Source organism: Phascolarctos cinereus, unplaced genomic scaffold (genome assembly GCF_003287225.1).
Source record: "Phascolarctos cinereus isolate Bilbo 61053 unplaced genomic scaffold, phaCin_HiC Scaffold_726;HRSCAF=1367, whole genome shotgun sequence".
NCBI classification, from domain to species: domain Eukaryota; kingdom Metazoa; phylum Chordata; class Mammalia; order Diprotodontia; family Phascolarctidae; genus Phascolarctos; species Phascolarctos cinereus.
This window is the reverse complement of record NW_027556098.1, coordinates 254675628-254703216: the sequence shown is the minus strand read 5'-3', so window position 1 is coordinate 254703216 and position 27589 is coordinate 254675628. Positions and strand designations below refer to the sequence as shown.

General features: G+C 36.8%; 1 protein-coding gene across 2 annotated transcripts in view; it reads right to left on the bottom strand.

Moving 5' to 3' along the window:
• USP12 (ubiquitin specific peptidase 12) overlaps positions 1–27589 on the bottom strand; it is a 127089-nt gene that overhangs the window by 23948 nt on the left and 75552 nt on the right. For both annotated transcript variants that reach the window (XM_020997149.2, XM_020997148.2), the window contains 2 exons: positions 12954–13167; positions 7821–8050 (listed from right to left, as the gene is read on the bottom strand). In XM_020997149.2, coding sequence (XP_020852808.1) covers positions 7821–8050; positions 12954–13167 — 444 coding nt within the window. The remainder of the gene's footprint in view (positions 1–7820; positions 8051–12953; positions 13168–27589) is intronic.

Below are 27589 nucleotides of genomic sequence, written 5' to 3'. Positions count from 1 at the left end.
AGTGTAACTTTTTCTATTTCTCAGAGATTACAGAATAACAAAAGAGAGCAAATAATTGGGTTTTTTAAAAGTCAGGACATTTTTTTCCATGTTTTATGAAAAAATCTTAAGATTGCCTGAATTATACTGTCTGCATATATAGATGATGTATGCATGAACATATATAACCTTTAGTATCTTAAAAATGAGCTAAGAGTTTTGGGACACCCTGTTATCAGTATCAAATAAATACATTGTAGAAAAAGGAAAATTAAAATTATTTCTGCCCACATTCCTGTCTCTTTACACAATTCGTCTCATCAGAACCTCACAGCCACAGTAGCTTCCACGCCTATATCCAGCTAGCTGGTACACAGTGCACCAAACTGGATTCAGAAAGATCTGACTCTGAATCCTGCCTCAGGTGCTCATTATGTGACTGTGAGCAAGTCATAAAATGAGGAAATTAATAGCACTCACTTTATTTGGTTGTCATAAATACCAATTGAGATTATATATGTAAAGCTCTTTGCAAACTTAGGTGACACAGTGGACAGAACACTGCATCTGGAGTCAGAAGGACTCATCTTCCTGAGTTCAAAACTGGTCCCAGACACTTTCTAGCTGTGGGACCCTGGACAAGTCATTTAATTTTGTTCACCTCACGTTCCTCATCTGTAAATTGAGCTGGAGAAGGAAATGGCAAACCAAGGTTCTTTGCCAAGAAAATCTCAAACGGGGTCACGAAGAGTTTGGCACAACTGTAACAAAAAAAGGTGGTACAGTAGAGATGCTGCTGGGTCTACAGTGAGAAAGCCTTTACTTCAAATCCTGCCTCAGATACTTAGTAGCTCTGTGATCCTGGGCAAGTCACTTTGCTTCTCTGTGCCTCAGTTTCTTCATCTGTAAAATAAGGGAACCAGACTTACTAACTTCTGTGGTACCTTCCAGCTATGGTCTTTTCAAATGTGTCGTTACAAGGCCTAGTGTTACACAGTTCCAAAAAGATGTTTGGCAGTGATGACCACACAACTTTTCAGCACCAACCCCTAATTCTTCCTTGCTACTCCTGACATATAATCACACATGAATACATAGCATTCCTTTCCTGATTATTTCTCTCAATAGCAAGGGCAAAGAAGCATGGCATGGTGGAAAGAGCAGTGAAACTAAAACCACAGGACTTGAGTGTGGTCCCAATTCTAGCCTTGTCACTTATGCTTAACTCTTCTGTGCCCCTTTCCCCCTCTGTAAATGAGGGGTTTCCATTAGATGACCTTTAATAACCAGTCTGGTTTTAGATCTTTGAGCCTATTTTCTCCTACCCCAAAGGCAGTCTACCTCAGTTGCTCCCCTCCACTGCCTCATTCTATCTAACATGTTCCTTTCATACCTTGCCCTTAGGTCCTTTGCTCCTTTCCTGACTTCACTTGCTTTGCTACAGTCTTAACCCTGCAGTTAACCAGTTCAATAAGGTATTTTCCTCTTCACCCTTGAATCATTTGACCTTTCACTGTTCTTGCCCTGCTATTAATTCTAGTCACCACACAATCTAGAAAGCAGCTGTTCCAAATGCTCTTCTCAAGCCCTCTACTCCAACTCTCTTTTCTCAGCAGGTGACCATGCTTCCTTCTGAGCTGATCATCTTCCCTCCATATCTTAAAACCATTCTATCCGTATCACCTCTTGCTCTAATCTCAAACGATGAAGTTGCCTAGTCTCCTAGCCAAAGCTAAACCCTCACTTTATACCCTTGATTTATACCCTTCATTCTACCTCCTTCAGGAGCTCATTTCATTAACTATTCCCTCTATGGCTTCTTTGATGTTACTTGAACAAGACACTGCATATCCTGACTCTGGGCATTTTCACCAGCTGACCCCCATGTCTGGAACTCTCTCTCATCTTCTGGATTCCCTGGTTTCCTTCAAGTCCCAATTAAATTCTCACCTTTTCAAGAACCTTTACCCAGTCCTCCTTAACCCTAGTGCCTTCCTCCTGAAATTACCTACAATTTATCCAGTAAAGATCCTGTGTAGTTTATTTTTTTTTTTTACATGCAGTCTCCTTCAATAGATTGGGAGCTCCTTGAGACCAAGTACTGGTTTTTTGCCTTTTTTGCTTAGCACAGTACCTGACACATAGTAGGTGTCTAATAAATACTTGATGAGTGGACTACTGACTTCTATCTTGTCTAAGTTCAACTCAGAGTATGAGTCGTTCAAGGCTTTGTTCTCTGCTCTTCTTGTGATAATCCATTCCAATGGTTTGTTTCAATTACCACCTCTGATAAGTACATCAGTTTTCCCTTTCCTTCACCGCCAATCAATTCCCAACCCTTGTCTATTCTATTTCTCCCTCTTTTCCTGTATCTCTTCTTTGTTTTCACTCAATCCTCAGACACCAGTTCATTCCTAGACCATTGTAACCTAACTGGTCTCCTGACTCAAATCTCTCATCTCCAATTGATCACGTTGTCAAAATCATCTTCCTAAGAGTACAAGTCTGATTGTGCCTCATCCCTCTTCAAAAACCTTCAGGGGAAATCGCCATTTATTCTGCCATGAAGGATAAAACAACTTCCTAGACTAGTATTAAAATCTTTGCAATCTATTTCCAACTTATTTTTCTAGCCCTCTTTCATTAATCACATATTTGGAACTGGAGATAATTTAGTCCAATGCCCTCAATTTACACATGCTGGAACTGAAGTCAGGGGATACTGAATTAATTTTCCAGGGTCGCATGGGTAGCAACAGAATTGGGATTTGAACCCGGGTCATCTGATTAGCAGGAAGGCTTCTGGTAGTTTGAGTGGCTCCCCTAATGGAAGATTTGTGCAAGTTTACACAGGTTGAGAAGGAGAGTATAGTTTGACAAGAGCCTATCTTGCAAGGTGTTGAACTATATGCTGAAATATTTTAGACAGATTTTCAACAAACGTTAAAAAAAAAAGTAACCTGATTAACTAGAAATTTATTTAACCTACTGTTTTTCTGTGGACATACCATATCCACCAACCCAAGAACTTTATTTAATTCAGTAAATTATAAAATTCAGCTAACTAGAAAATCTTATTCCCCAATCACACAGGGTACCTGAGGTATTTTTCTGACTATACAAACTAAAAATTGCCTTAACATACAGCTTATGTCACTGGTGTGACATTTGCTATAATTATCTAACTTTGAATCTTGTTTCCTTATAGGCATACCTCCAAACAATTCTATTAAACCGACACCAAATGAATAAGGCAATGTTACTTGAGAGTTGGGATTGTCATTTTTTTTTAAACTTTGTATCCCCAAGGCCTTGTACATTATAGGTGTTTAATAAAAGTTTATTGAATTAAAATGGAAAATACGATAGGCACAGATACTCCATATTTGTTTTAGAATTAAAAAGGGCAGGAACAAAGGACTTATTAAAAGCATTGAGATTTTTATGGATTTTCCAATGTTATATATAAAACAAACATCCTAAGTCAAAGGCAGGAAGATCTTAACCTGAAAAGAAAGAAGTTTCAGAAGTCACTCTGAAAGATTTTACATGTGTTAATTATAGCCATCCAAGACCCAGAATTATATGAACCATGTCTTTTAGGAAGCAGACTAAGTCTTTTCACTGCTGGGTATTTTTAAAAATGTAATGCCTAGTATTTTAAATGGATAAATAGTCAGAATTTATCAATAAAAAAATCTTAAAAAGAGTATACAAAAGTTAAAGAAAGGGGCATTTGTAAAATCCTATTATTTTCTTAGTTTCACCTAAAGAAAGGAGGATATATTCCAGAGTTTCATAGGGTGACATTCTCTTCATAACTTATTAGAAAATTTTTGCAAGGGACCTTGTATAATTTTTACCAACTAATGGGTATGAAAAATTTGTTCTTAACTAGAAAACTCAGCTAATTAGAAAAGGTTATTCCCCAATCAAACAAGGTAAATGAAATACTATTATGAATATACAAATTAAAAAGAGCCTTGACATGCATCTTATCATGTATGTTATTGATATGACATTATTATTCTCTATGTTTGTGTCATTTTGTCATAGATACTGCCACCAAATAAATTGATATGCTGTCACCAAACTGAAAGTGGTACCAGGATGATGCTTCATGGTCCAAACAACCAGGCTGCCCAAAGCTGTGGTGTTAACTAAGTTGAAGACTATGGCATACCTTTCTACCTGATTATATTTTTTAACTCTATATTCAAATACCTAAGAAAAATATTAAAGAACATTATATTTAAACAATTTAGAATAATATTAAAAGACATATATAACTCCATTCTCTTTCTGCAGAAGCAAAAATGACATCTTTAACGTTCACATAACTTCTCTCAAAGAATCACAGAATTTTGGAATTATCAGGAACTTCAGTGACCACCTATAATTTAATCCTCATCTCTGTGAGGAGGCAGTTAGTGGACAGAATTCCCCCAATGGGGTCATGAAGAGTCAAACATGACGGAAAACGACTGAACAACAGGTCTCTGTGTTCCTTTAATTACAAGGAAAAAAGCTGGGTATAGTGGAAAGGAAACAGTAATTACAGGCAAAAGACTTGGGTTCTAGTACCAGCTTAGGCAAGTAAACTTCTTGGTTGACTTAGTATCCTCACAACGGTTTAGCTCTAAAATTCAATGGAGTTTCACACCAGTTTTACTAATATTTTTAGGTCCCTCCTCCAAGTATTGGCTATCTAGAAATTTGCATATAATTGGCTATGGCTCAGATAAGCACAGGTTTAGCCTGACCAGGATTGTTGCGGATTTCAACTCAGGGCTTTCAGATTTCAGGGCCAGCCCTCTATCCACTTTGCCAAGAGGTTGCCTATTTTCTCAAAGCTTAATTTACAAGAACCTAAGTTTTTATTTAAACTGAGCTGATTTCTTTACAACTTGAATGCCTTAGCAGTTTCAGCTACAAGACAGAGGTAACATATAATATCTATTGTTACTGTGTTGATTCATTGGACTGTACATAGTCAAGTTTTTCTTTCTCATAAGTTATCAATTATGAAGCAGAAGTGACTTTTTTTAGCCTTACTATGAATAAATATCACATATACATATTACTATTGTTATTGTCTTGGTTTTTTATTTTGGTAACAATAAACACAAATCTAGAAGAGAAAAAAAAACATTGCTTTTGAACAACGAACTTAAACTACAAATTAGTATTATTTGTGTTGTATTTTTATGTATTTTGTTAAATATTTTCCAAATACATTTTCATCTGGTTGTGTACACAAGGAGTTTTGCTGGTCTCAGGAAGCCCTAGGCAAAGAGTCTAACACCTCCATGAATAAGGAATACAAAAGCCAAATAAAGGAAGAAGTCCCAGGAAATGTCAAAAAACCCTGAGTCACCCCAACAGAGTAAGATCAACAGTAAAGGCCAGAAGCCCCTTTGCTGCGGGCAGGGATTTTTAATATCAACTATCTCACATTTCTCAAGGAGTCTTCCCAGCCCCCACTAGCTTAAATCAGCACCAGTTCCCAGGTTCTTGCTCCTTTTTCCCAAGCCTGGAGAGATAGAACATGATAAGAAAATTGCAAAACCCAACTAGTTACTTTTACTAGTTTTGGAAAGAGTGCCCCATTTCTCTAGGGTCTCATCAAGGAGCTCAATTCCACCTGGGGGCCCAACAGATCTGTTCTAATTCCATCATTCCATCTGACCGCTCTTCAATTTTTGAGTAGCTCCCCTCAATAAAACTAGCTTGCTTTACTATCTTGTGTGAGCTCCAAATACTCTGGATTAAGACACGTGGCAAACTTGAGAAACTCTGAAAAGGACCTAAACAATGGTCAAAATTATTGGACATTTCCCAACTGTGAGAGATGACCTCTCAAAAGTGAAGCCTCCTCCGGGGGTCAATAGTTCTTGTTAATATTTCTTGATTGTTGCTTTCAAAACCCTCCCCCACTCAGACTTTTTTTTTTAAATGCTCAGCAGAAAGAATAGCCCTGCCCCCAACCTAAACTGCTTGCCCTTTGAAAAGCTTCCGTCTCTGGGATAAGGGGGAAGGGGGTTAGGGAGGGGAAACTGCAGTCCTAGGAATTACCTAACTACGCGTAAGTTTGGATTGGCTGTACCCTGTTTCCTTGTTCTTTGTCTTTGAATTTTCGCGCCTAGAATGTAAGCCCGCTTCCCCAGCCATTTGGGAAGAAGGGATAGTGGTGGGTGGAGGTTTTTTGCGTTAGGGTATATAATCTCATTTTTGCTTTCCGTGCCTCCCCTCTCTCCTCTTGGAAGTGCACCCGGGGAGGAGACACCCCTTCTCGGGAGATTGCAATAAAAAGTAACTTTTGCTTACTTTTGCTTCCACCTTGAGAAGTCCCTGAGTTTAATTGATTTAGAGTCGCTGTACCACACACTACAAAAATTCCCACATAAATACATCCACTTTTTCCAAGGAAAACAAAGTTCAAATTAAAGTCAACCAGATAAGTGAGACCAACATAACAAATTTATTTGAACTGGAAATAAAGCCCAGTGATTACTTTAATCTGGCATATGAATGAGGCCAAATTTGAATACTTACAGTATCTCAGTATTAGCATAATCTGCCACTGTCAATGTCAGCATAAACTCAAGACAAAGATGAACTGTCATCATGTTGCTTGCTACTCCTGAACATGAAGCATGCCCATGTGAAATTAAACATTTGTGGGGGAGCTAAAAGTGTCATTGAACCAATTGCCTCATTCTCTTTGGAAAGTATGAGATAAGCTGTTTTTCCTCAAAACTTCAATTAAAAGAAATTAATAACTCTAGAATGTTATAGGTAATCATTCAAAATTATCAACAATTAAATGTAAGTATCGATTCTTTTTTGTTTTTGGGGGGTTTTTTTTGGCTAGGCAATGGGGTTAAGTGACTTGCCCAGGGTCACACAGCTAGTGTCTGAGGCCACATCTGAACTCATGTCCTCCTGATTCCAGGGCCGCTGCTCTATCCACTGCACCATCTAGCTGTCCCAAGTATATCCATTTTTAAAAGTTAAATAATACTACCTTCTGATGGATAAATAACTGATTTGAAAAGAAAACCTAGTGAGAGTGAAGCAAAGATGAAAGAGTGTAAGTGGCAGAAATACAAAAAGTAAAACACTAAAAATCAAACACAAATCAGCTCAAATCAAATAGTGATGAAAAAGAACTAAAAGTAGCAATATTATCAATGACACCACAGTGAGAAATGTTGTACTGAAAAACAAGCCCACATAGAACTTTAATATTTTTAGTTACTTTGTAAGTTATAAATATGAACATTTTAAAGGATTTTATCAATAAATGTTATTTCCACTATATGTTTACAATTTGGGTATTTATAAAATTGTAATAATTTTTAAAAAATTTTTATTAACATGAGCTAAAAACTGTTAACTGTTTCATGAAAAGTAGCAATGTGCTAATTTTTGTGTAAAGGGAAGTATTACTACATAAAACCTTGGAAACTATTAGCTTACTGTTTTATGCTTTAAAAGGTACATATGATTTTTTAAAAAACTGGTATGCCACAACAGGGATTATTGTATTTTCATCCATTTTAATAATCGTATTCTATTGCAATGAATATCAGTGATGGGAAACAGAAACTCATAAGCTATTAAAATTAACAACTGATCTGTTACAAGTTCAATAGCATTTTAAGTATAAAATATATTGCAAATAGAAAAAGAATATGAGATACCTGATCTTATACTAGTACCTATCTTTTAAGAAGATAAGTTACAATTTTCAAGTTCATCTCTCATATTCCCTCCCTATCAATAAAATATGAAAATGATAATAATTTTCTAAGCAAAAAATTGAACACAAAACTTACAGTTTCACAAGTAAGACATCTGGTTTCATTAGTTAATGTTCCCTGAAAGATCTCATGAACCCAAGTTGGGTCTGGTGTGCTGTTGTTATTTTCACTGTCAATATTGCCATTAGGCAGTCGGCCATTTTGCTTTTCCTGCTTTCTCTCTTCTTGTAAAATATCAGCAATTGTGTTTAGTAGGTAATTCAAAAACTCATGTGCATCTTGCTGCATGTAGTTGTCAAAAAGTTCTACAACATGAAGACAAATTAATATTAAGTTATTAACAAAGGGATAATAGCTTCACATAAATATGTAATATTAAATGAAACAAAATTTTGAGAATCGATTAGAACAGTTTAGCTGGTAACACATCAAAGATAGCTATTTGTTTTGATATTAAAATAATTCTTGAGAGGGAAATATAACCAAAAATATAAAGTGAAACTGAATATATTCTTGAATAACTGAGATAGTCTGCTTCAGCCTTTTAAAAAAAATGCTTAAAAACATTTCTTCCTAAATTTGTTTCAGCTACTATAAAAATTTTCGCCAAAAAAAAAATCCCTTTGTTTTTATTATGGAAATTAACCTGTTATCCAGACAATACACTTTACAATTCACAGCTATCTCAAGCAGTTATTTACAAATGATTAAATAATGTAATCACTTTATCATAAAGACAATCATAGAAATTGTTAGGAACAAGAATCATTATCCAAATTCTTCTAGATGGGAAACTGAGGTACAAAGAGATGAACTGATTAAAAGTCACAACAGTAAGGTCAAGGAACAGACAGCTATGTCTGATCAAACAATACTTTGCTTATTAAAGCAAGCTTGATGTAGTAGAAGCAACACTGAAATAAGAGTCAGAAAATTTGGGTCTAGTCCCTAGAACTAAACTAAACTATACTCTCTGGTACTAACTAGCTGTGAGATTTGGGACAAATTACTTCAGCTCTTTGGGCCATATTTTCCTCACCTATACAAAGAAGGTAATGGACTACTCGATGAGGGATTCATAACCTGTTTGTATAATGGGCCCCTTTGGCAATCTGGTGAATCCTACGGATCATTTAACCTGCTATCTCTAAATCCCATCATTTCCTTTTCCTATCTGTATATTATCATTGTCTTGCTCACCTAGAATGCCACCTATTCAAATTCTACACATTCTTTAAAACTCACCACCCTCTATAAAGCTCCTCCAACCCTCTCACAGAACTATTCAACTTTTCACATGGTTATACTCTATCCCTCCAAACTGGATTTAGTGCTCCTTGAAGTTAAAACAATTCTTATTCTTCTCTGTATCCCCCACAGCACCCAATAGTGCTGTGCATATAGTAACTGCACAAATATTTACTGACTTTTGTTCATGAGTAGTATAGATTTTGTCATACTCCTTGTTATGCTTTTCCAAGAATTACACATAGTACAAACTAGGCCATCTGTAAGCTTCTGAAATTAATGCAGTTATGCACAAAGCTAGCTTTAGCCTGCTGTTTCTCAGGTAGTCTGACATGACACCTTAGTCAACTGTGATGATGGTAGATAAGGTGAGTATGGCACAGTGCCCTGGGTTTCTTTACTTCTACTGTCACATGTCAAACGTGTGAGTTCTAACAAAATATATCTATATAGCATTTAACAGTTGGTATATAGACATATCTCATGACAAAGAGTTAAAAAAAAACCAAACTACAGTATTACTTTTGGAATAAGCAGATTATCACTCCACTGCACAATATTAAAGAGTGACAGCAAGTACAAGCCATTGGATTTCAAAAACATCACTGAAATCATATTGAGATGGAGCCTATGAAGAAGCTAAGCTCCAAGAATAGAACCAAAAGGCCCTCCAGCTTCCATGGGCAACAACAACATGGACTTACGTGTCCACAAAGTAAAAATGGCTGAGTTGTACCAATTTGTTCATGACAACAGAAGGGTTAATCATGGCGAGAAAGCATAGAGTACTAATACTTCTTTTTAGATTCCAAAATGCAGTAATTTCCATTATAACATTTGTTTCAAAAATGAGAATATGTTCCAAAACTATTAACACATATGGGAACATTTTGAGCATAATGCCAACTTGGAATCTGCATATGTATGATTTCAATCAATAAACATTTATTAAGTGCCTACTATGTGCCAGGTACTGTGCTAAATGCTGATTTCTTCTGCAAGAAATAATAAGAATGCAGAAAGGGAAGTGGGAGAGAGAATAACCATTCATATAGCACCTGACCCAGCCCAGGAAGGAGCCTTAGCCACACAGGAAGCAGAAAAAAAATCAAAACATCACAGCATTCTATTAGTACTCACCAGTGCAAGGGTCAAATTGCTGTCATTTGCCAAACTACTATTACTTACCAGGGTACTGAGAAAATTCAACACCTAAAATATGCACTTTATTTTGTAACATGGCTGACATAGCAATATTTTGCGTGATTGCACATGTATAATCTATATCAAATTGCTTGACTTCTCAAGGAGGGATAAAGAGAGCGAAGAAGGGAGGGAGAGAATGTGCAACCCAAAATTTTAAAAAAAATGTTAAAATGTTTGTTTTTACATGTAATTGAGAAAAAATAAAAGAAAAATTAAAGTTAAAAGAAAAAACAACGTGGTCATAGGGTCTTACACACAGTAGATGCTTGAACTGAACATAGAGTACCTGTTTCACATGACTTAACAATGTTATTTCAGAATCTATTTCAAATACAGTATATATCTGCAGAGGCCAGAGCTTTAGACTAGCAACAGGGGTGGGGAACCTGCAGCCTTGAGGCCACATATGGCCTCCTTTGTCCTTGGGTATGGCCTTTTGACTGAGTCCAAGTTGTTTTTTTTGTTTTGTTTTTTGCTTTTTTGGTAAGGCAATGGGGGGGGGGTGTTAAGAGACTTGCCCAGGGTCACACAGCTAGTAAGTGTCAAGCATCTGAGGCCAGATTTGAACACTCAGGTCCTCCTGCCTCCAAGGCCAGAGCTCTATCCACTGAGCCACCTTAACTGCCCCTGACTGAGTTCAAGTTTTACAGAACAAATCCTTTTACTAAGGGGATTTATTCTGTGAAGTCTGGATTCAGTAAAAGGGCTGCACTTAAGGACCTAGAAGGCCACATGTGGCCTCAAGGCCACAGGTTCACCACCCCTGGACTAGCATCATCTATAATTCCAAGCAAATAAAACATTCTTCCTTTATTATGAACTAAAAATTCAGAACTCAAAATTCATCATCAGGCATTAACAACAATTACCTTTTTCAAAAGAGGTCATACTAATTAGAAATCTAAAGTATACTGGATATATGACATGATCTGAAGAGAATTGAACTCGACTATACAAAAACCATCATGTACATATGAGTGATTGACACATACCCAAAAAGAAGAATTTACAGGCGATAAAGGCATATCATAACAAAGTAATTCCCTAGAATTTTAAAAATTCTTTCTGACAAAAGAAATGGGATGGACTAGATGAAAATTTAAGATCCTTAGATTCTAACTAAACAATTTTCCTGTACTCAGAAAACAAAATGCCAAATACATAATTGCAAAACAGTTACAAATATTATTATGCTATTTGTAGTCATGGGGCTCAAAAAAAAAATCAAACGGCATATCTATAGAATTCTAGGATAGAATTTAAAAAAAAACAACTTTTAAAATTAAAACTAATAATTATGGCAGTAGTTATCATTTATATAATACTTTAAGGTCTGTAAAAGTGCTTTTCATATAATAATCTCACTTGAAACCTACAACATCCTTGTAAGGTAGATGCTATAATTATTATTGTTATCTCACTTTGTGGACAAGGCTCAGAGAGATTAAATGACTTGCCTAGGATCACACAGATAGTGCATATCTGAAGCAGGATTCAAACTCAACTGCTTTTAAACTCAAGTTAAGCACGCTGGCCTTTGCCTCAGTTTCCTCATCTGTGAAACGGAATAATAACAGCATCTACAACTCCCAGGATTGCTGTAATGCTAAAATGAGATACTTGTGAAGCTCTCTGCAAACCTTAATCTGATATATAAATGTTGGCTATTATCCACTATATCTTCTGGCTGCTAATAAAAATCAATGTAGAAGGTTAGATAATGGAACAGTGAGGAAACTTATCTAAAACAAAAAAACACAAAAAACAAAAACATTGCTTTCAGAATCTTACACCAATTCTGTACCAAGAAGAAAAGTGCCATCTCCACACAGAGTAGGTACCTGATAAATATTTGATGAATGAATTAATAGAAAGTAAGGTCTGTATCCTCTGAACCAATAATTCGCTTGTGGAGCTAGGTATCATTTGTTTAACTCTGTTACTTAGATAACTAAAATGGAGCTTTTGTGCTCATTTTCAAATGAGAATAAAGCAAATTATCCCTGACTATAGTTTTTGGTTCCAATGCAAGCTGTTTACCTTTACCAAAGGGAGTTAAAAACTGATGTGTATTAAGGCTGGAGAAATTTTAAATCTCTTTCAAGACACTCTGATTATAGTACATAGTTCAAGCAGCAAAGGAAGAAAAAAGAGAAAAAGGGGTGGCATTTTTTTATACTTCTTGTCTAGGGAGAAACCTATGCCCTTATACTTAAGTTAGCCAAAATTAAAAATATTCAACCTTGAATGTTGCATGAGTTTAAATGCAAAGAACTGAATTAGGGATCATAGTGTAGTGGAAAGTGCACTGTAATTATTCAATAGATCTGGGTTCAAATACTGAGTTTGCTATTTACTATCTGGATGAACACGAAATATCAATTCATCTTTTGGGTCTGTTTAATCATCTATAAAATAGAGACTTTCAGACTAATTGATCTTTAAATTTATCTCTAAATCCTATGATCTTATCAACAAACACCATCAAGTGACTTTTACTCAAATGATATTTTAAAAAAACAATATATCATTTTATTATAGAAACATTTACACATAATTCATATCAATATGGATCTTGTAAGAATACACAAAATTCTCATTCTCACTAAAGGACGTACAAAATTCTGGTAGCTAAGTCAAAACGAAATCTGAATTAGGATATCCAGAAAACATAAAGCAATTCTTATTCAAGCATGTAAATTTTGTAGGACTAGTTTATAATAGATATAAGTATATTGGAAGTAAAAGGATTACCATTTTCTTTTCGTAACCTTGTTATGAACTTCTTAGGAGGTATTACTCCAACCTTTTTCTTCTGAGTGGCTATACTGTGAAAGAGATCTGCTAAGCACGTAAGAAGATTCTCTTTTTTCCTAGGTTGACTCTTGTAAGCTAGAACTTTTTCACGAAATGGACGGCAAAAATAAAGTGCTTGTAGAACTGAATTGCAGTAGCAGGTGTTTCCAAACTAGAACATAAAGGAAAAAGTCTCTTGTTAGCATCACTAATCAAAGTAGTTCTCCAAAAGATACTGTCTTAGGTCTGGCTTTAGAAGGCGAAAAAGACAGAAGTTGCTAAAATGTGAATTTCAGCATTAAAGGATCTTGTCTATTTTGACACACTGGTTTGATGATTTTTCTTAATTTCTGGTTCATAACATAGTACTTGAAAATTCAGAAGAAATAAAAAAGAAACCAGTCACACCCCAAACTGAAAAATGCTTTATAGTAAGTTATCTACAATAAGATTCAGAACTATTTTCTAAAATCTTTTAGCAAACTCTCCAAGTGGCTTTTCAGCCATCTGTCTTAATGTCCATTCTCAAGCCAAGTTGCTCACTTTTGTTTATCTACTTCATTCACCTCCTTGATCAGCAAATGATAACAAAGCAAAAAAGGGGTTGTGTTAAAGTATACCTTTAAAGCTGACATCCTCATCCAATGACTACTATTTACTTATTCCCTATACCTTGACATTATCTTTTACCTCAGAAATGACAATAAATGTGAACTTATTCAAGAAGGGCACTAGAATTCAACTAATTTCAGAAAAAGTAGAAGTAACACAGTGAATAACAGGATTGATTTAAGAAAGCAGAGAATACTGATCCTTAGAAACAATATTTAAAAAGGAACCTAGATAGTGATAATAAAAACATTTTATTATATATATATAAAGTACGGATTTTTAAAATATCACATTTAACAAGTTTAGACTGACAAAAATGTTTAAAATTGAACATATTTCCCCCTTTCTCACCTCTCTTCCCACTCCCAACCTCATCACTCTACAACCTTAATCCTTTCGAAACTTTCCTATAACTATCCATTGCACCATCATCCCCGCCAGCAATCCAGACTCACGACCTCAGCATCATCCTCAACTCGTCATTCTTGCTCACCCACACATACAATCTACTGCCAAATCTCGTCCCTGTAACATTCATGTACCTTGAATTCGTTCCTTTCTTTCCACTCTGCCTCAAATCCATCCCAATTATCTTCCATTAGGCTACCTATTTTTCTAAAGCATAGTTCTCACCATAAAATCCCCTTCTCAATGAATTCTAGGGGTTCTTGATTTTCTCTAGTACCAAATATAAAGTCCTGTGTTTGGCACTTAAAATCATTGACAAATTGATCCTTTCCCACCCTTGTAATTGTCTTATTTTATTCCTCTCTATGCACTCATCTATTTGAAGGTCCTTAAACAGAACACTCCATTTCCAGGCTCTATGCTTTTATACTAGCTGCCCTCTCATCCCAGAAATGCTCTGCCCCTCAATTCTATTTCTTGGTTTCCCTGGCTTCCTTTAAGACTCAGCTCAAAGCCTGCCTTCTGCAGGTCTTTACGGTTTCACTGGCTAACATTCTTCCTTCCAGACTTCACTTTTCATCTACTCTGTATATATCCTGTACTGTACCAACTGAATAGTTACATGTTGTCTCTCCCTCCCCCCCCATTAGAATGTGAGTTCCTTGAGGGCAGGGACTGTGTTGTGTTTCGGGTTTTTTTTAGGGGTTTTTTTGGTTTTTCTAGGATTTTTTAAAAGTTTTTTTTCCTCAGCACTTAGTAGTATTTAACATATAGTACGTACTTAATAAGTGCTTGCTGCTGCACCAACCAGGCAGACTAAATAACCCATGAAGTAAAAAGAAGTTTAAATATTCATAATTAATGACTTCCAACATCATTATTTAACGGAAAGTTCTCTCTCCAAAGTTACTGCTGTAATTGTCAAATCGAATCTATGGCCTTTCCTCAGTTCTCATGCTCTTGAACTGTCACCCTTGACACTGTCAATTGCTTTCTTTTTCTGCATACTGTGCTCTCCAGGTTTTGGTAACCGAAATCCACCTACCTACAAAGATTCATACTTATATTCTTTTTTAATGAAAATGTTATTGTGAATAACTGCCTTTTAATTATGACTCTTTCAAAAATGCAATGAAACTGCAAAATCCAAATATGATAAGGTTTCTCCATCTCTCTTTTCTAAAACTAGATTTCCACCTCGTTTTCTTTTGAACTTCCTGTAAAATTTTTTTACACGTTAAGCATATAGTTTGAACAATTTTAGACTACAACAAAGCAGGAGTTATCTTTAGGACTCTACTAAATCTCTATAATACTGGAATAAAGCTCTTCCATAACAAGTTTGTATTTAGCAAAATTTTGTTAATATCCAATGGATGCAAAATCTATATTTTAGATCTAATGTCACAAATTACAGAACAAACAAAAGAAAGTGATCAAGATGATGAACAGTTTCAGGAACCATGCCATATGAAAATCCTTTTAGACAACTGGACATGTTTAGCCTAAATAAAAGAAGTGTCTGGAGCAGAGTGAAGGAAAAATAGAGGACATGAGCACTGTCTTCAAATACCTAAGAAGTTGCTATATATAAGAACTGTAAAATTACAGAATCAGAGTTAGAAGGGAGATCAGAATTCTTCTAGTCTAACCTATTATTTGAATAAAAATTTTCTCAATAATATCCCTCAATAAGTGATCATCTAAAAAATGTGAAAAACATCCTTCAGTAGTTACATGCTTTCAAGGACAAAACAACTTTCTTCTTTTCTAAAGGAATGAGGAAATTTGAATAAAGCAAGCTCTCCTGAATATCATGAAACACAGGAAGAACTTTAAATAGCAATACTTAACTAACCTACAATCATAACCCTTATAATTGATTCAGCCTATATATTCTTTCAAAAAATGTTTTGAAAGGATGATTGTTCTAGAATTTAAGAAATTCCGTCACAAAACCATACAATGCTTCATTTTGTATGGAGGTGACCCTGGGTTATTGAAGACTATGTCAATAGTGACAATTATGGAAGAAAGGCTTTGAGTATTGCTCCAGCAAATAAGACAATGACAACTTTACGCAGAACTGCCTAGTTAGGTACAGAAAGGCTTATCAACAGGAAACTGGCCATTTGGTGATGAATTCTTTGATCATTGCAACACATAAAGAAAAACAGCCCTCAGCTCTATCTGATCCCCTTCAACCTCTTTAATAAAAGTACTACAATAGTGAAAAAGGGAGCGGAGGTTGCTAAAAATGACGTAATTTGTATGCTAAATGTCTTTGTCCAATGATGACCAAGTACATATAATAATGGAGGAACTAAATCATATTATTCTTGACATTCCTCCTATGAATGAAACCTGAAGATGAAATAAATAGCAACTAAATGGAAGGAGGGGTCACAGGCTCTATCTGGAAAGGCAAACAGAAGAACTGGCAGAATCGGTTTTATTTTGCTCTAAAATGTAATAAGAAACATAATTTTATGGGACGTTGGGTCATACAATGCTTAGGAAAAACATCTGCAAAAAACAGGATCTGACAAACAAAATACCATGAAAATAGCTGCAGTTTATGTGCTAATACCTCTTAGAGGGAATGAATCAGAGAAACAATTCCATACATATATTTTATGTATTTCCGAGTTTCAAAATTCTGTATTGTCTAATGGCCTTCACATGTCATCTACAACTTCCACAAAACTCCCCCCAAATTGCCGTTTGTTATGCCAACATGTAATATATCAAAACTACAATGGGGAAAGCCACAATGCGGAAAGGATAACTATAGACAAGATCAAGTATACACTGAGCAAGTTCATACTGCAAGTGATAATTCTTAGAGCATTAAGAGATCAATTCTCAAAGTATCTGAAAAAGAGGAAATTACAAATAGCTCAGAAAAAAATTGGACCTTTTTACCACCAAAACAAGGTTACAGACATTATGAACAACTAGTTACTTAACCACATGATGATTTTCCTATGAACACACATTTCTTTTAGAATAAAAGAATACAATAGTGAAGCATGCAAAGACATTATTAAAGGGGGGGAAGGCAAAGGACCTATTTATAAAAATTTTTTTACAGCAGCTTTTTTTGTGGTGGCAAAGAATTGGAAACTGAGGGCATGCCCATCAATTGGGGAATGGCTGAACAAAGTGTGGTGTATGAATGTAATGGAATGCTTTATTGTGCTATAAAAAATGATAAGCAGGATGCTTTCAGAAAAACCTGGAGACTTACATGAACTGATGCAATGTGATGTAAGCAGAATCAGGTGAACATTATACACAGTAACAACTCTAAATAACTTAGCTATTCTCAGCAATACAATGATCTAAGACAATTCCAAAGGACTCATGGTGAAAAATGCTATCCACCTCCAAAGAACTGATTCAAAGAATCTGACTGCAGATCAAACACTTTTTTTTTACTCTATTTTTCTTGCTGATTTTATTGGGGTATCTGGGTTTTCCTTCAGAACATGACTAATGTTTTTACATGACAGCACATGTATAACCTATATCAAATTGCTTGCCTTCCCAATGAGGTGGGAGAAGAGGAGGGAGAGCAGAGAAGAGACACAAAGAGATAAATTAGGAAGCTATTAAAATAGGCCAGGCAAGAGAGGTGATGGGAGTTAGAAGGAAGGGCTAAACTATGGTGGTGATCATATGAATGAAGACAGTATGACAAAGACTGAGGTAGAATTAATGAGATTTGGCAACTGAATTGCCCTGAAAGATGAAAGAGAGAGAAAAGTCAAGGATGACTCAGAGGTTGTGAATCTAGCTAAATGGAGTCAAGCAGGCAACGAAGCTGTCCTTGAGATTCATTTGATTAGGAGAACAAGGAGGCTAAAAAGTCCAGTTGATCTCCTAGAAACTGTATCCATAACAATATCAGTTCTTTCTCTAGAAGCATATAGTATGCTTCACCATTAGTCCTTTGGGATTGTCTGTTTCACTGAGAATAACTAAGTCATTCACAGCTGTTCATCATACACTATGTTACTGTGCACAACATTCACCTGGTTCTTCTCAATTCACTTTGAATTAGATCATGTAAGTCTTTCAAGGTTTTTCTGAAAGCATCCTGCTTATCATTTTTTATAGCACAATAAAGCATTCCATTACATTCATATACCACACTTTGTTCAGCCATTCCCCAATTGATGGGCATGCCCTCAGTTTCCAATTCTTTGCCTCCACAAAAAGAGCTGCTATAAATATTGTTGTACAAATAGGTCCTTTTCCCGTTTTTTAAAAAAGTCTTTGGGACTTAGTAGTGGTATTGCTGGATCAAAGATTGACCGCCCTTTGGGTATAGTTCTAAATTGCTCTCAGAATGGTTGGGTCAATTCACAACTCCACCAACAATGCATTAGAGTACCAGTTTCCCCATATCCCCTCCAACATCCAACATTTTCCTTTTCTGTTATCCTCTTCTCAGTCTGTGCCTTGATGATATCATCCCTGTCACCACAGTAACTTTCTGTAGCCAAGTTCTTTTTTTCTGCCTATTTCGTGACTTGCTGTTTTTATGTGAGTTGGGCTCTGGTCCTACACTGTCGTAAGTGTCCTGTTCTGGGGCTCAGGGGCTTGCTGCTGGCTTTCACTGGGTTTCAGGGCCTATCTGCTTGCTTACACTGGAGGGTAGGCATCCCTTCTGATTTGTACTGGGGTTGGGGGGGGGTAGAACTTCCCTGTTGGCCTCTTGTGGGTGTGGGGTTTCCCCGCTGGCCTGTCTCAGGAGTGAGGCCTGGCTACTGAGTTGCTATGGAAACAGGCTGACCCTCAGAAAGGGATCTTGTTGCTGATCTGCCCCAGGGTGGGGCCTTGCAGTTGGTTTGCTGAGGGAACAGGGCCTCTCTGTTGGCAGGCCCTAGGTGTGGGGTCTTGCTGTTGGCTGGCCCCAGCTTTGCTTCAGTTTGCTCATTTCTATTCAGTAATGGGGCTAGGCCTACCTGGTGGCCTGGGCTGGAAGTGGGGCCACTGAGGTGGGGCCTTGTGCTGCAAAGGCTGCTGTACTGGACATTGCTGGCTTGCCTAAAGCAGGCTCGCCCTCACTGCTTTACAGGCTTTCAACCTAGACCCCCTGCTGTAGGCTGGCTCCTACTGCTCTTGGACCAGGCTCCCCTCTCACCCCTGTGCTGCCTCCCTGCTCCTAGATCAGTTCTGAGGGCATTTTCAAGTTATTTGGAGATGAATTTGGGAGGACTCCAAGGAGTTCCTTCCTTACTCCACCATCTTGGCACCTGAAAGTCAAATTGTTTCTTGATCCAACCAGGAAGACTTATCTGCTAGGGAAAAACTATTTTAAAATAATCCCTGTCAAATTCATCTAGCCCTTCTTTATCTCTTGCATGCAAGCACCATGGCTTTGAGGTTTTTTCCTTCTCAGGAAGTTCTAAGCATCCAAGGTAAAATTTCATTTGGCCCATATTTGGCACATCTCCTTTCCCCCAAAATGGTTTAGACAATCATTTTCCTTCCTAGAAAGGGCTTGGAGGAACAAGGAGTGGAATTCTTGAGAGATGCTTTGCTTTCTAATAATACGACAGAGGTAAAATTATTTTTTTTATTAATGTGAATTCACCTGGAAATTTGGGGATCTTTCACGTTGAGAAGGGAAACTGTACCTCAAACTTCTTGAGGGAGAAGGAAAGAACGAAAAGAGAAGGCCAAGGACAGAATCCTTTGGGTACACCCTCACATGCAAGATGGGACATGAATGCTGATCCAGTACAAGAAACTAAGGAATGGCCAGAGAGAAAGGAGATAAAGGAGGAATAGTGGCACAAAAACCTGAAGAGGATAGAATATCTAGGAGGAGGGAGAGTAGTCATCAATGATGTTAATATAGTGAGAATTTAACAAAAGTCATAGGATTTGGTGATTTAACAGATCAGTGATAATCTTGGAAGGAGCAATTTCAGATAAGTGATGAGGCTAAAAGCCACTTTACAAAGGATAAAGAAGTGAGAGAAAGGTGAGAAAACAAGAGGCAAAGAACATAGAAAGCACTATTCCTAAGGCTAAATTCCTTGGAGAGAGCCATTTATACTTACTGTCTCTACTTTCTTTTACTTACAACTCTGCAATGGATTTCCAATCCCATCATACAATTAAACTGCTCTCTCTAAAATCACCAATGATCTTTTAATTAACAAATGGGATGGCCTTTTCTCAATTCTCAGACTTCTTTTTTGTTAATCCTCATCCTTCTTGACCTGCTGCCCTGGATTGTATTAATTACTTTCTTTTCCTTAATATTCTTTCCTCTCTAGCTCTCTGAGACACCATGGCTCTCTTTGTGCTTTTCCTCTTCCTGTTCAACTTAGTTGGATGTTCCCTCCAGATCATGCCCGCCCACTAACCATGAGTGTCCCCTCAACATTCTGCCTTGGGCCCTCTTTTTACTCCCTTTATACCAAGGGTTCTTAGACGTGTTTGAGTCACAGACACCTTTGCAAGAGTTGTGAAGTCGGGACAGAGCCAAGATGAAGGACTGAAAGCAGCAACTTGCTTGAGCTCTCCCCCAAACCCCTCCAAATACCTATAAAAAATGACTAAAAAATTCTAAGGCAGCAGAACCCACAAAAAGACAGAGTGAAACAAATTTCCAGCCCAAGACAACCCAGATGACTGATCAGAAAGGTATATCGCACTGGGCTGAGACGGCGTGGGCATGCAGGCTGCAGCAAACCTAGAACAGGCCTCAGAGGACTGAATCGCGGGCAGCTGTGGTGGTTTCTAGACTCCTCAAACCACGAATGCCAAAGACAACTTAGAAGGTCAGTGGGAGAAGTCTGTTTCTGTGGTGCTGAGAGAGAAAGGCAGGGTCTCAGTTCCAGTTCCCCAAGAATGTAGCCCTGGGGTGAGCAGCAGCTTCCTGAGCTTCAGGCCCATAGACTGAGGGGGAATCCAGTGCCTGATCAGAGGGGGATTCCAGGGATCTCTCTGCTGGTGCTGAGGCAGGAATCTCTTGCTTTGCCCGTGCTTGGATCTGGGTCACAGTTCTGGACAGGGGTCCTGGGTCGTGAGGAGGAACTGCTGGAGTGGTGGAGCTTGTAGTGGCTGTGAACAAGAAACCTTCCTCACAGTTCCAGGACAGAAAGGAGTGCTTGTGGTCACTAACAGACCACAGCACAGGCCAGGAAAGGAATAAACACTTCGCCCCTTATCATACTATGTTGCAAGAACTGAAAATTTACGGGTACCTACAAGTATCTCTGAAAGCAGCTATATAAACCTCTGAAGCTTGGGACAGTACACTCTCCACATTGGAAGCAGACTCTTACCTTAACAAAGAGTTTAAAACTCAAGTAGTTGGCTGGGATCATGAGCAAGCAGCGCAAAAAGAGTCAGACTATATTATCTTACTTTGGTGACAAAAAAGATCAAAATATACAACCAGAAGAAGACAACAAAGTCAGAGCTCCTACATTCAAAATCTCCAAGAAAAATATGAATCAGTCCCAGGCCTTGGAAGAGCTCAAAAGGGATTTTGAGAAGCAAGTAAGAGAAGGAGAGGAAAAACTGGGAAGAGAAATGACAGTGATGCAAGAAAATCATAAAAAACTAGTCAACAGCTTGCTAAAGGAGACCCAATAAAATACTGAAGAAATTAATACCTTAAAAAATAGACTAACCCAAATGGCAAAAGAGGTCCAAAAAGCCAATGAGAAGAATGCCCTAAAAAACAAAATTGGCCAAATGGAAACGGAAGTCCAAAAGATTACTGAAGAAAATACTTCCTTAAAAATTAGAATAGAGCAATTGGAGCTAGTGACTTTATGAGAAATCAAGACACTGTAAAACAAATCCAAAAGAATGAAAAAATAGAAACAATGTGAAATATCTCATTGGAAAAACAACTGACCTGGAAAATAGATCCAAGACAGAGAATTTAAAAATTATTGGACTATCTGAAAGCCATGATCAAAAAAAAGAGCCTAAACATCATCTTTCAAGAAATTATCAAGGAAAACTGCCCTGATATAGTAGAACCAGAGGGCAAAATAGAAATTGAAAGAATCCACAGATCTCCTCCTGAAAGAGATCCCCAAAGGAAAACTCCTAGAAATATTATAGCTAAATTTCAGAGTTCCCAGGTCAAGGAGAAAATATTACAAGCTGCCAGAAGGAAACAATTCAAGTACTATAGAAACACAATCAGGATAACACAAGATTTAGCAGCTTCTACATTAAAGGACCCCAGGGCATGGAATATAATATTCCGGAGGGCAAAGGAGAGAGGATTACAACCAAGAATCACCTACCCAGCAAAACTGAGTATAATCCTTCAGGGGAAAAAATGGTCATTCAGTGAAATAGAGGACTTTCAAGCATTCTTGATGAAAAGACCAGAGCTGAATAGAAAATCTGACTTTCAAATACAAGACTCAAGTGGAACACGAAGAGGTAAACAGGAAGAGAAATCATAAGAGACTTATTAAGGTTGAACTGTTTACATTCCTGCATGGAAAGATGATATTTATAACTCATGAGACCTTTGTCAGTATTAGGGTAGTTGGAGGAAAAACATTATATGTATGTATGTATAGATAGATAGATAGATAGATAGATAGATAGATAGATAGATAGATAGATAGATAGACAGATAGATAGAGGGCACAGGGTGAGTTGAAGATTATGGGGTCATATCTGGAGAATAAAATTAAGGGATGAGAGAGGGTTATATTCGGAGAAGAAGAAAGGGAGAGGTAGAATGGGGTAAATTATCTCACAAAAAAACAGAAAAGAAAATGCTCTTACAGTAGAGGGGAAATGGGGGAAGGTGAGAAGGAATGAGTGAATCTTATTCTCATGGGATTTGGCTTAAGGAGAGAATAACATACACATTCAATTGGGTAAGAAAATCTGTCTTACCCTACGGGAAAATAGGGGGAGAAGGGGACAAGAGAGCAGGGGGATGATAGAGAGGAGGGCAGACTGGGAAAGGGGGTAATCAGAAGCAAATACTTCTGAGGAGGGACAGGGCCAGGGGAGGGAATGGAATGGATGGGAGGGCGGGATAGGATTAAGGGAAATAGAGTTAGTTTTTCACAACATGTCTACTGTGGAGGTGTTTTGCATGACTGCACATATGTAACCTATATTGGGGTGCTTGCCTTTTCAGTGGGGGTGGGTGGGAAGGGAGGAAGGAAGAGGGTTTGAAACCTAAAGTTTTAAAAACATGTGTTTAAAAAAGATATTTTCACATGCTACTGGGGGGAAATACAGGAAATGAGGTACGGAGATCTGTCCTGCCCTATAGGAAAGGGGGGGGGCACAGGAGAAGAGACTGAGGAGAAGACAGACTGGGGGAGGGGATGTTCAGAATGCATGCCATCTTGGGGTGGGGGAGGCGTGATATGGTATGAAAATTTGGAACTCAAAATCTTGTGGAACTGAATATTGAAAACTGAAAATAAATTTATATTTAAAAAAAAGAGAGTTGTGAAGTCTATGGACCTCTTATCAGAATTTTTAAATGTATATTATATGCATTACAAAAGAAATTAATTATATTTAAATATATTAGAAATTTCCTCATCAAAGTTCACAAACTCCATGAAATTTAACCAAAGACCTCTTAGAGGTCCACAGACAACAAGTTAAGAACTCGGCTCTATACTATCTCACTTAGTTATCTCATCAGCTCCCAAAGATTCAATTGTCATCTTTATACAAATGTTTCTCAGATCTATATATTCAGCCTTAAACTCTCTCCTGAACTCTAGTCTTACCTCACCCACTGCCTTCTGAACATCTCAAACTGGATTACCCATAGGCATCTCAAACTCGATTTGTCCAAAATGGAACTCATTATCTTTTCCCCCCAAATCCTCCCTTCTTCCCAACTTCCCCAATACTGTCAAGGGCAACACTATCCTCCCACAATCACCTCAGTTTTCAACCGCTAAGTTGTCCTGGACTCTTCTTACACTCATTACATAAATCCAATCTACTGTCAAGTTTTGCCTACCTTCACAGTATCTCCAATACATACCTCCTTCTTTCCACTCACACAGCTACCAACTTGGTGCAGGTTCTCATCACCTTACATTTGCCTCGACCCTCTCCCTAATATAACCAATCCTCTCCTCAGCTATTTTCCCAAAGTCCAAGTCTGATCATGTCATTCTCTTGACTCAATAAATTCCAGTATCTCTAATTACACACAGGATCAAATACAAAATATGCTATCATCTAGTAACAACAGCCATCTTGCTGACCCTAGCATATTTCATCTCCATGCCTTTTTACTAACTGTCTTCCATGTCTGGAATTCTTTCCCTCCTCATCTCTACCTCTTTGCTTCCTGAAGACTCAAATCAAACTATCTTCTAAAGGAGGCCTCTTCTACCACTTCACTCTTTAGAGCCTAATCCCTTTGAGATTATCTTCCATCTATTACTATAGATCAGAGCTTCTAAAACTTTTTCCACTCACCTTTTCCTGTTTCTGTTGAATAGTCTGAGGGCATGCACAGTACAAAGTGCACATGTTTTGGGTTCAGAACCAAGACAGCACAATGCAACACCAGCAACACCCTGGATTCATTCATTACACATGTGATTTTTAATTAATTTTTGGTCATTGCACATTCAGACCTTTTACAGTTGCCAAATTTTTTACGACCTCATATGAGGTTGAGACCCATAGTTTAAGAAGCACTGTTCTAGATAACTAGCCTAGCATTTATAAAGTTGTTTATTTAAACATTTCCCTCATTAGAATGAGAGCTACTTGACAGCAGGGGCCATGTTGTTTTTATTTTTTCTTTTTCAATCCTGAGCAGCTGGCACAGTTCCTCACATATGGTAAGCATTTAATAAATAAATGCTTGTTAATTGATATTACCTGATACACAAATATTCTTTTTGCCTATTTTAGATAGCTGGGAAGGTAAATGAGGTAATATTATACTTAAGGTCAAAATGAGAAAGGATAACATGTTGAAAGATAGCCAAAGTCCATCTTTTTAATCCAAATTTCTCTTCTATTATCTTTTTCCTTGATGATCTAGATAGTAAAAAAAAAAAATTGCAGTTTCACAGACCACCCATTCTTCTTTCTTTCCATTCTCAATTTCCTCTTCACTTTAATGCTCTTTGAAACAATGGAAAATTCATTTAAAAAAAAGCTTAATATGAACATATATACTCGCATAAATCCATTAGCAAAGGAGAATGCAAAAGAAAACAAAAAAACCTACCATGATGAACCAAGTACAGATCAAATATTAATGCAACAAATGCTAATAGAAAAGGAAAAAAAAACCCTGTATAAAAAAAATTTCTACAAAGTATTTAAGAATAACTATTCACATTTACATACTATTTTAACTTCTTTCTACACAGAGTTTTACTAAGCTTGCTCCATTTGATCCTCACAGTAACTCTGAAAGGTCAGTTTTATTATTATTATCTCCACTTAATAGGTGAGGTTAATCATTTGCCTAGAATCAAGCAGCTTAGTAAGTTTCTGAAGTGGGATCTGAATTTGGGTTTTCCTGACTCCAAGTCTAACACTCTAGTAATCATACCATACTATTTCTTTAAGAAGTAAACGACTGTACAATTAAAGATAGCATGGAAGCGCTAAGGGAATAATTTCAGAGATTAAGTTAGTTAAAATCAATCATGAAGGTAGTGAGACGATCACTGGGAAACAAGACAATGATACCAGATTGAACTGCAAAAATAGCAGAAAGACCGTACAGTATTTCAAAAAATCAAGTTATAAGTTGATAATGCAGGTCAAAACAAAAGGTATTAAATATTTATTGAATATATAACTATGGAAAAATTAGTTTGAATTTGGAAGACAAATAGCAGGGCTTGGTGACTGTTTTAAAAAAAGGTGGAGAGACAGTTTCTTTAAATGTTTTTCTGTTTGGCTATATTTATTCTCTAAAGAAAACTTCCCAAATGATTAAAGAATGTTTACTTTTTCACTGACATGAAGTATAACATTTTGATTTCTTATACTTTAGAGCAAGCATTAAGGGGAAACCAAAGTCTTTCCTATGCCTCAATATATTAATAACATCCTGGTTTTCCTCCATGTGAACGGGCTTCTCTTTATCCTTCTCCTCCTACCCCACCCAAGACTGTCATCATTTCTATTTTGCAAAATATTTGAATGTACCTCATTCAACTAGGTTTTACCCATTACTCAACAAGTAATCACTTTAAACTTCAGCTAATCTCTTTTTCTCCTCTATAAAATGTGTCAGTACTTGTTACCCTTATAAAGTTCTAAACCAGGCACTGCCCATCTCTTCCTGAAGAGAAATTTCCTATTTCCTCTAAGTCTTGTAATTTTAAATGGGGGAGGATGTTAGTGCTTCAAGTTACTCATATATAAAATATGGTTATTTAAAAATCCCTGCTACCTCTAAAAGTCTACAATGCTCATGCTGCCTCATGCCAAAGTAAAAATTCATTATTAGGCTTTGGAAGTTCTATTTGTCAAACATGATAAGAGGGAGAAAGTAGAAAGAAATGTAGTACAGGAGGGAAAGAAATATCCTACCACAGAGAACAAATTTCCTTAAGACTAAAAAGAATTGAGTATAGCCACCTCAGAAAGATGAAATCAAAGAAGTCATCTTGGATTTAAATGAGTTCTCAAAACAGAAAGGCTAGAAGTAAAATCTTAATTAAACGGTTACCATAAGACATCCACATTATAAGAAAAAACTTATTATTTTGGCATAGTGAACTTGTTAAAAGTTATATATTGCTAATAATCATATTCTACCCTGAAGGAATAAAGAAATAAAGTTGTTGTTCAGCCTCTCTCAAAGCAGTGAATTAAACAAGTGAAAAGTATGGTTTTGAACACAATAGTACAAGGAGGAAAGTTTGAAGGATACAATGCCTCCACAAACTTTCCTAATTTTCAAGACCCCATTAGGGGTGACCAGGATGCTTAAGAAAAGTGATCTAAAAGGAACTTGCCAATTTGCTGGGTGTGAAAAGAAACCTTAGAGCTGTTCTGACTTTTCATCTGTCTTATTATTAGTGACTTGGAACTATTCTGCATGATATTGTTAATAGTTCTTTTGATAAATTTGTTCCTATCTTTTGACAACATCTATTGGAGAATGGCTTGTTTTTCCATATTCTGTTAATTTTTAAAATAAATAACCAAGTCTTGCTATTTCTTTTTGTTTATATTGTCTTCCAACTTCTCTATTTCTGCTAAAAACATCACCATCCTTTCAGCCTCCTAGATATGTAACCTCTGTTATCCCAGATTACTCATTATCTCTTACCACACATATCCAATCACCAAATCATCAGTCAGTCAATAAACATTTATTAAATGCCTACTACACACCAGGAACCACACTAAGCACTGGGAATACAAATAAAGATAAGACAATCCCTGCCCTCAGGAGCTCACAATCTAATGGAGGAAGCAACAAGCAAGTAACTATGTATAAACAAGTTACATACAGGATTAATTTGAAGTAACCAACAGAAAGAAGGAACTAGAATTAAGAGGAATTGGAACACTTTCTGTTGAGAGTAGGGTTTTAGCTGGGA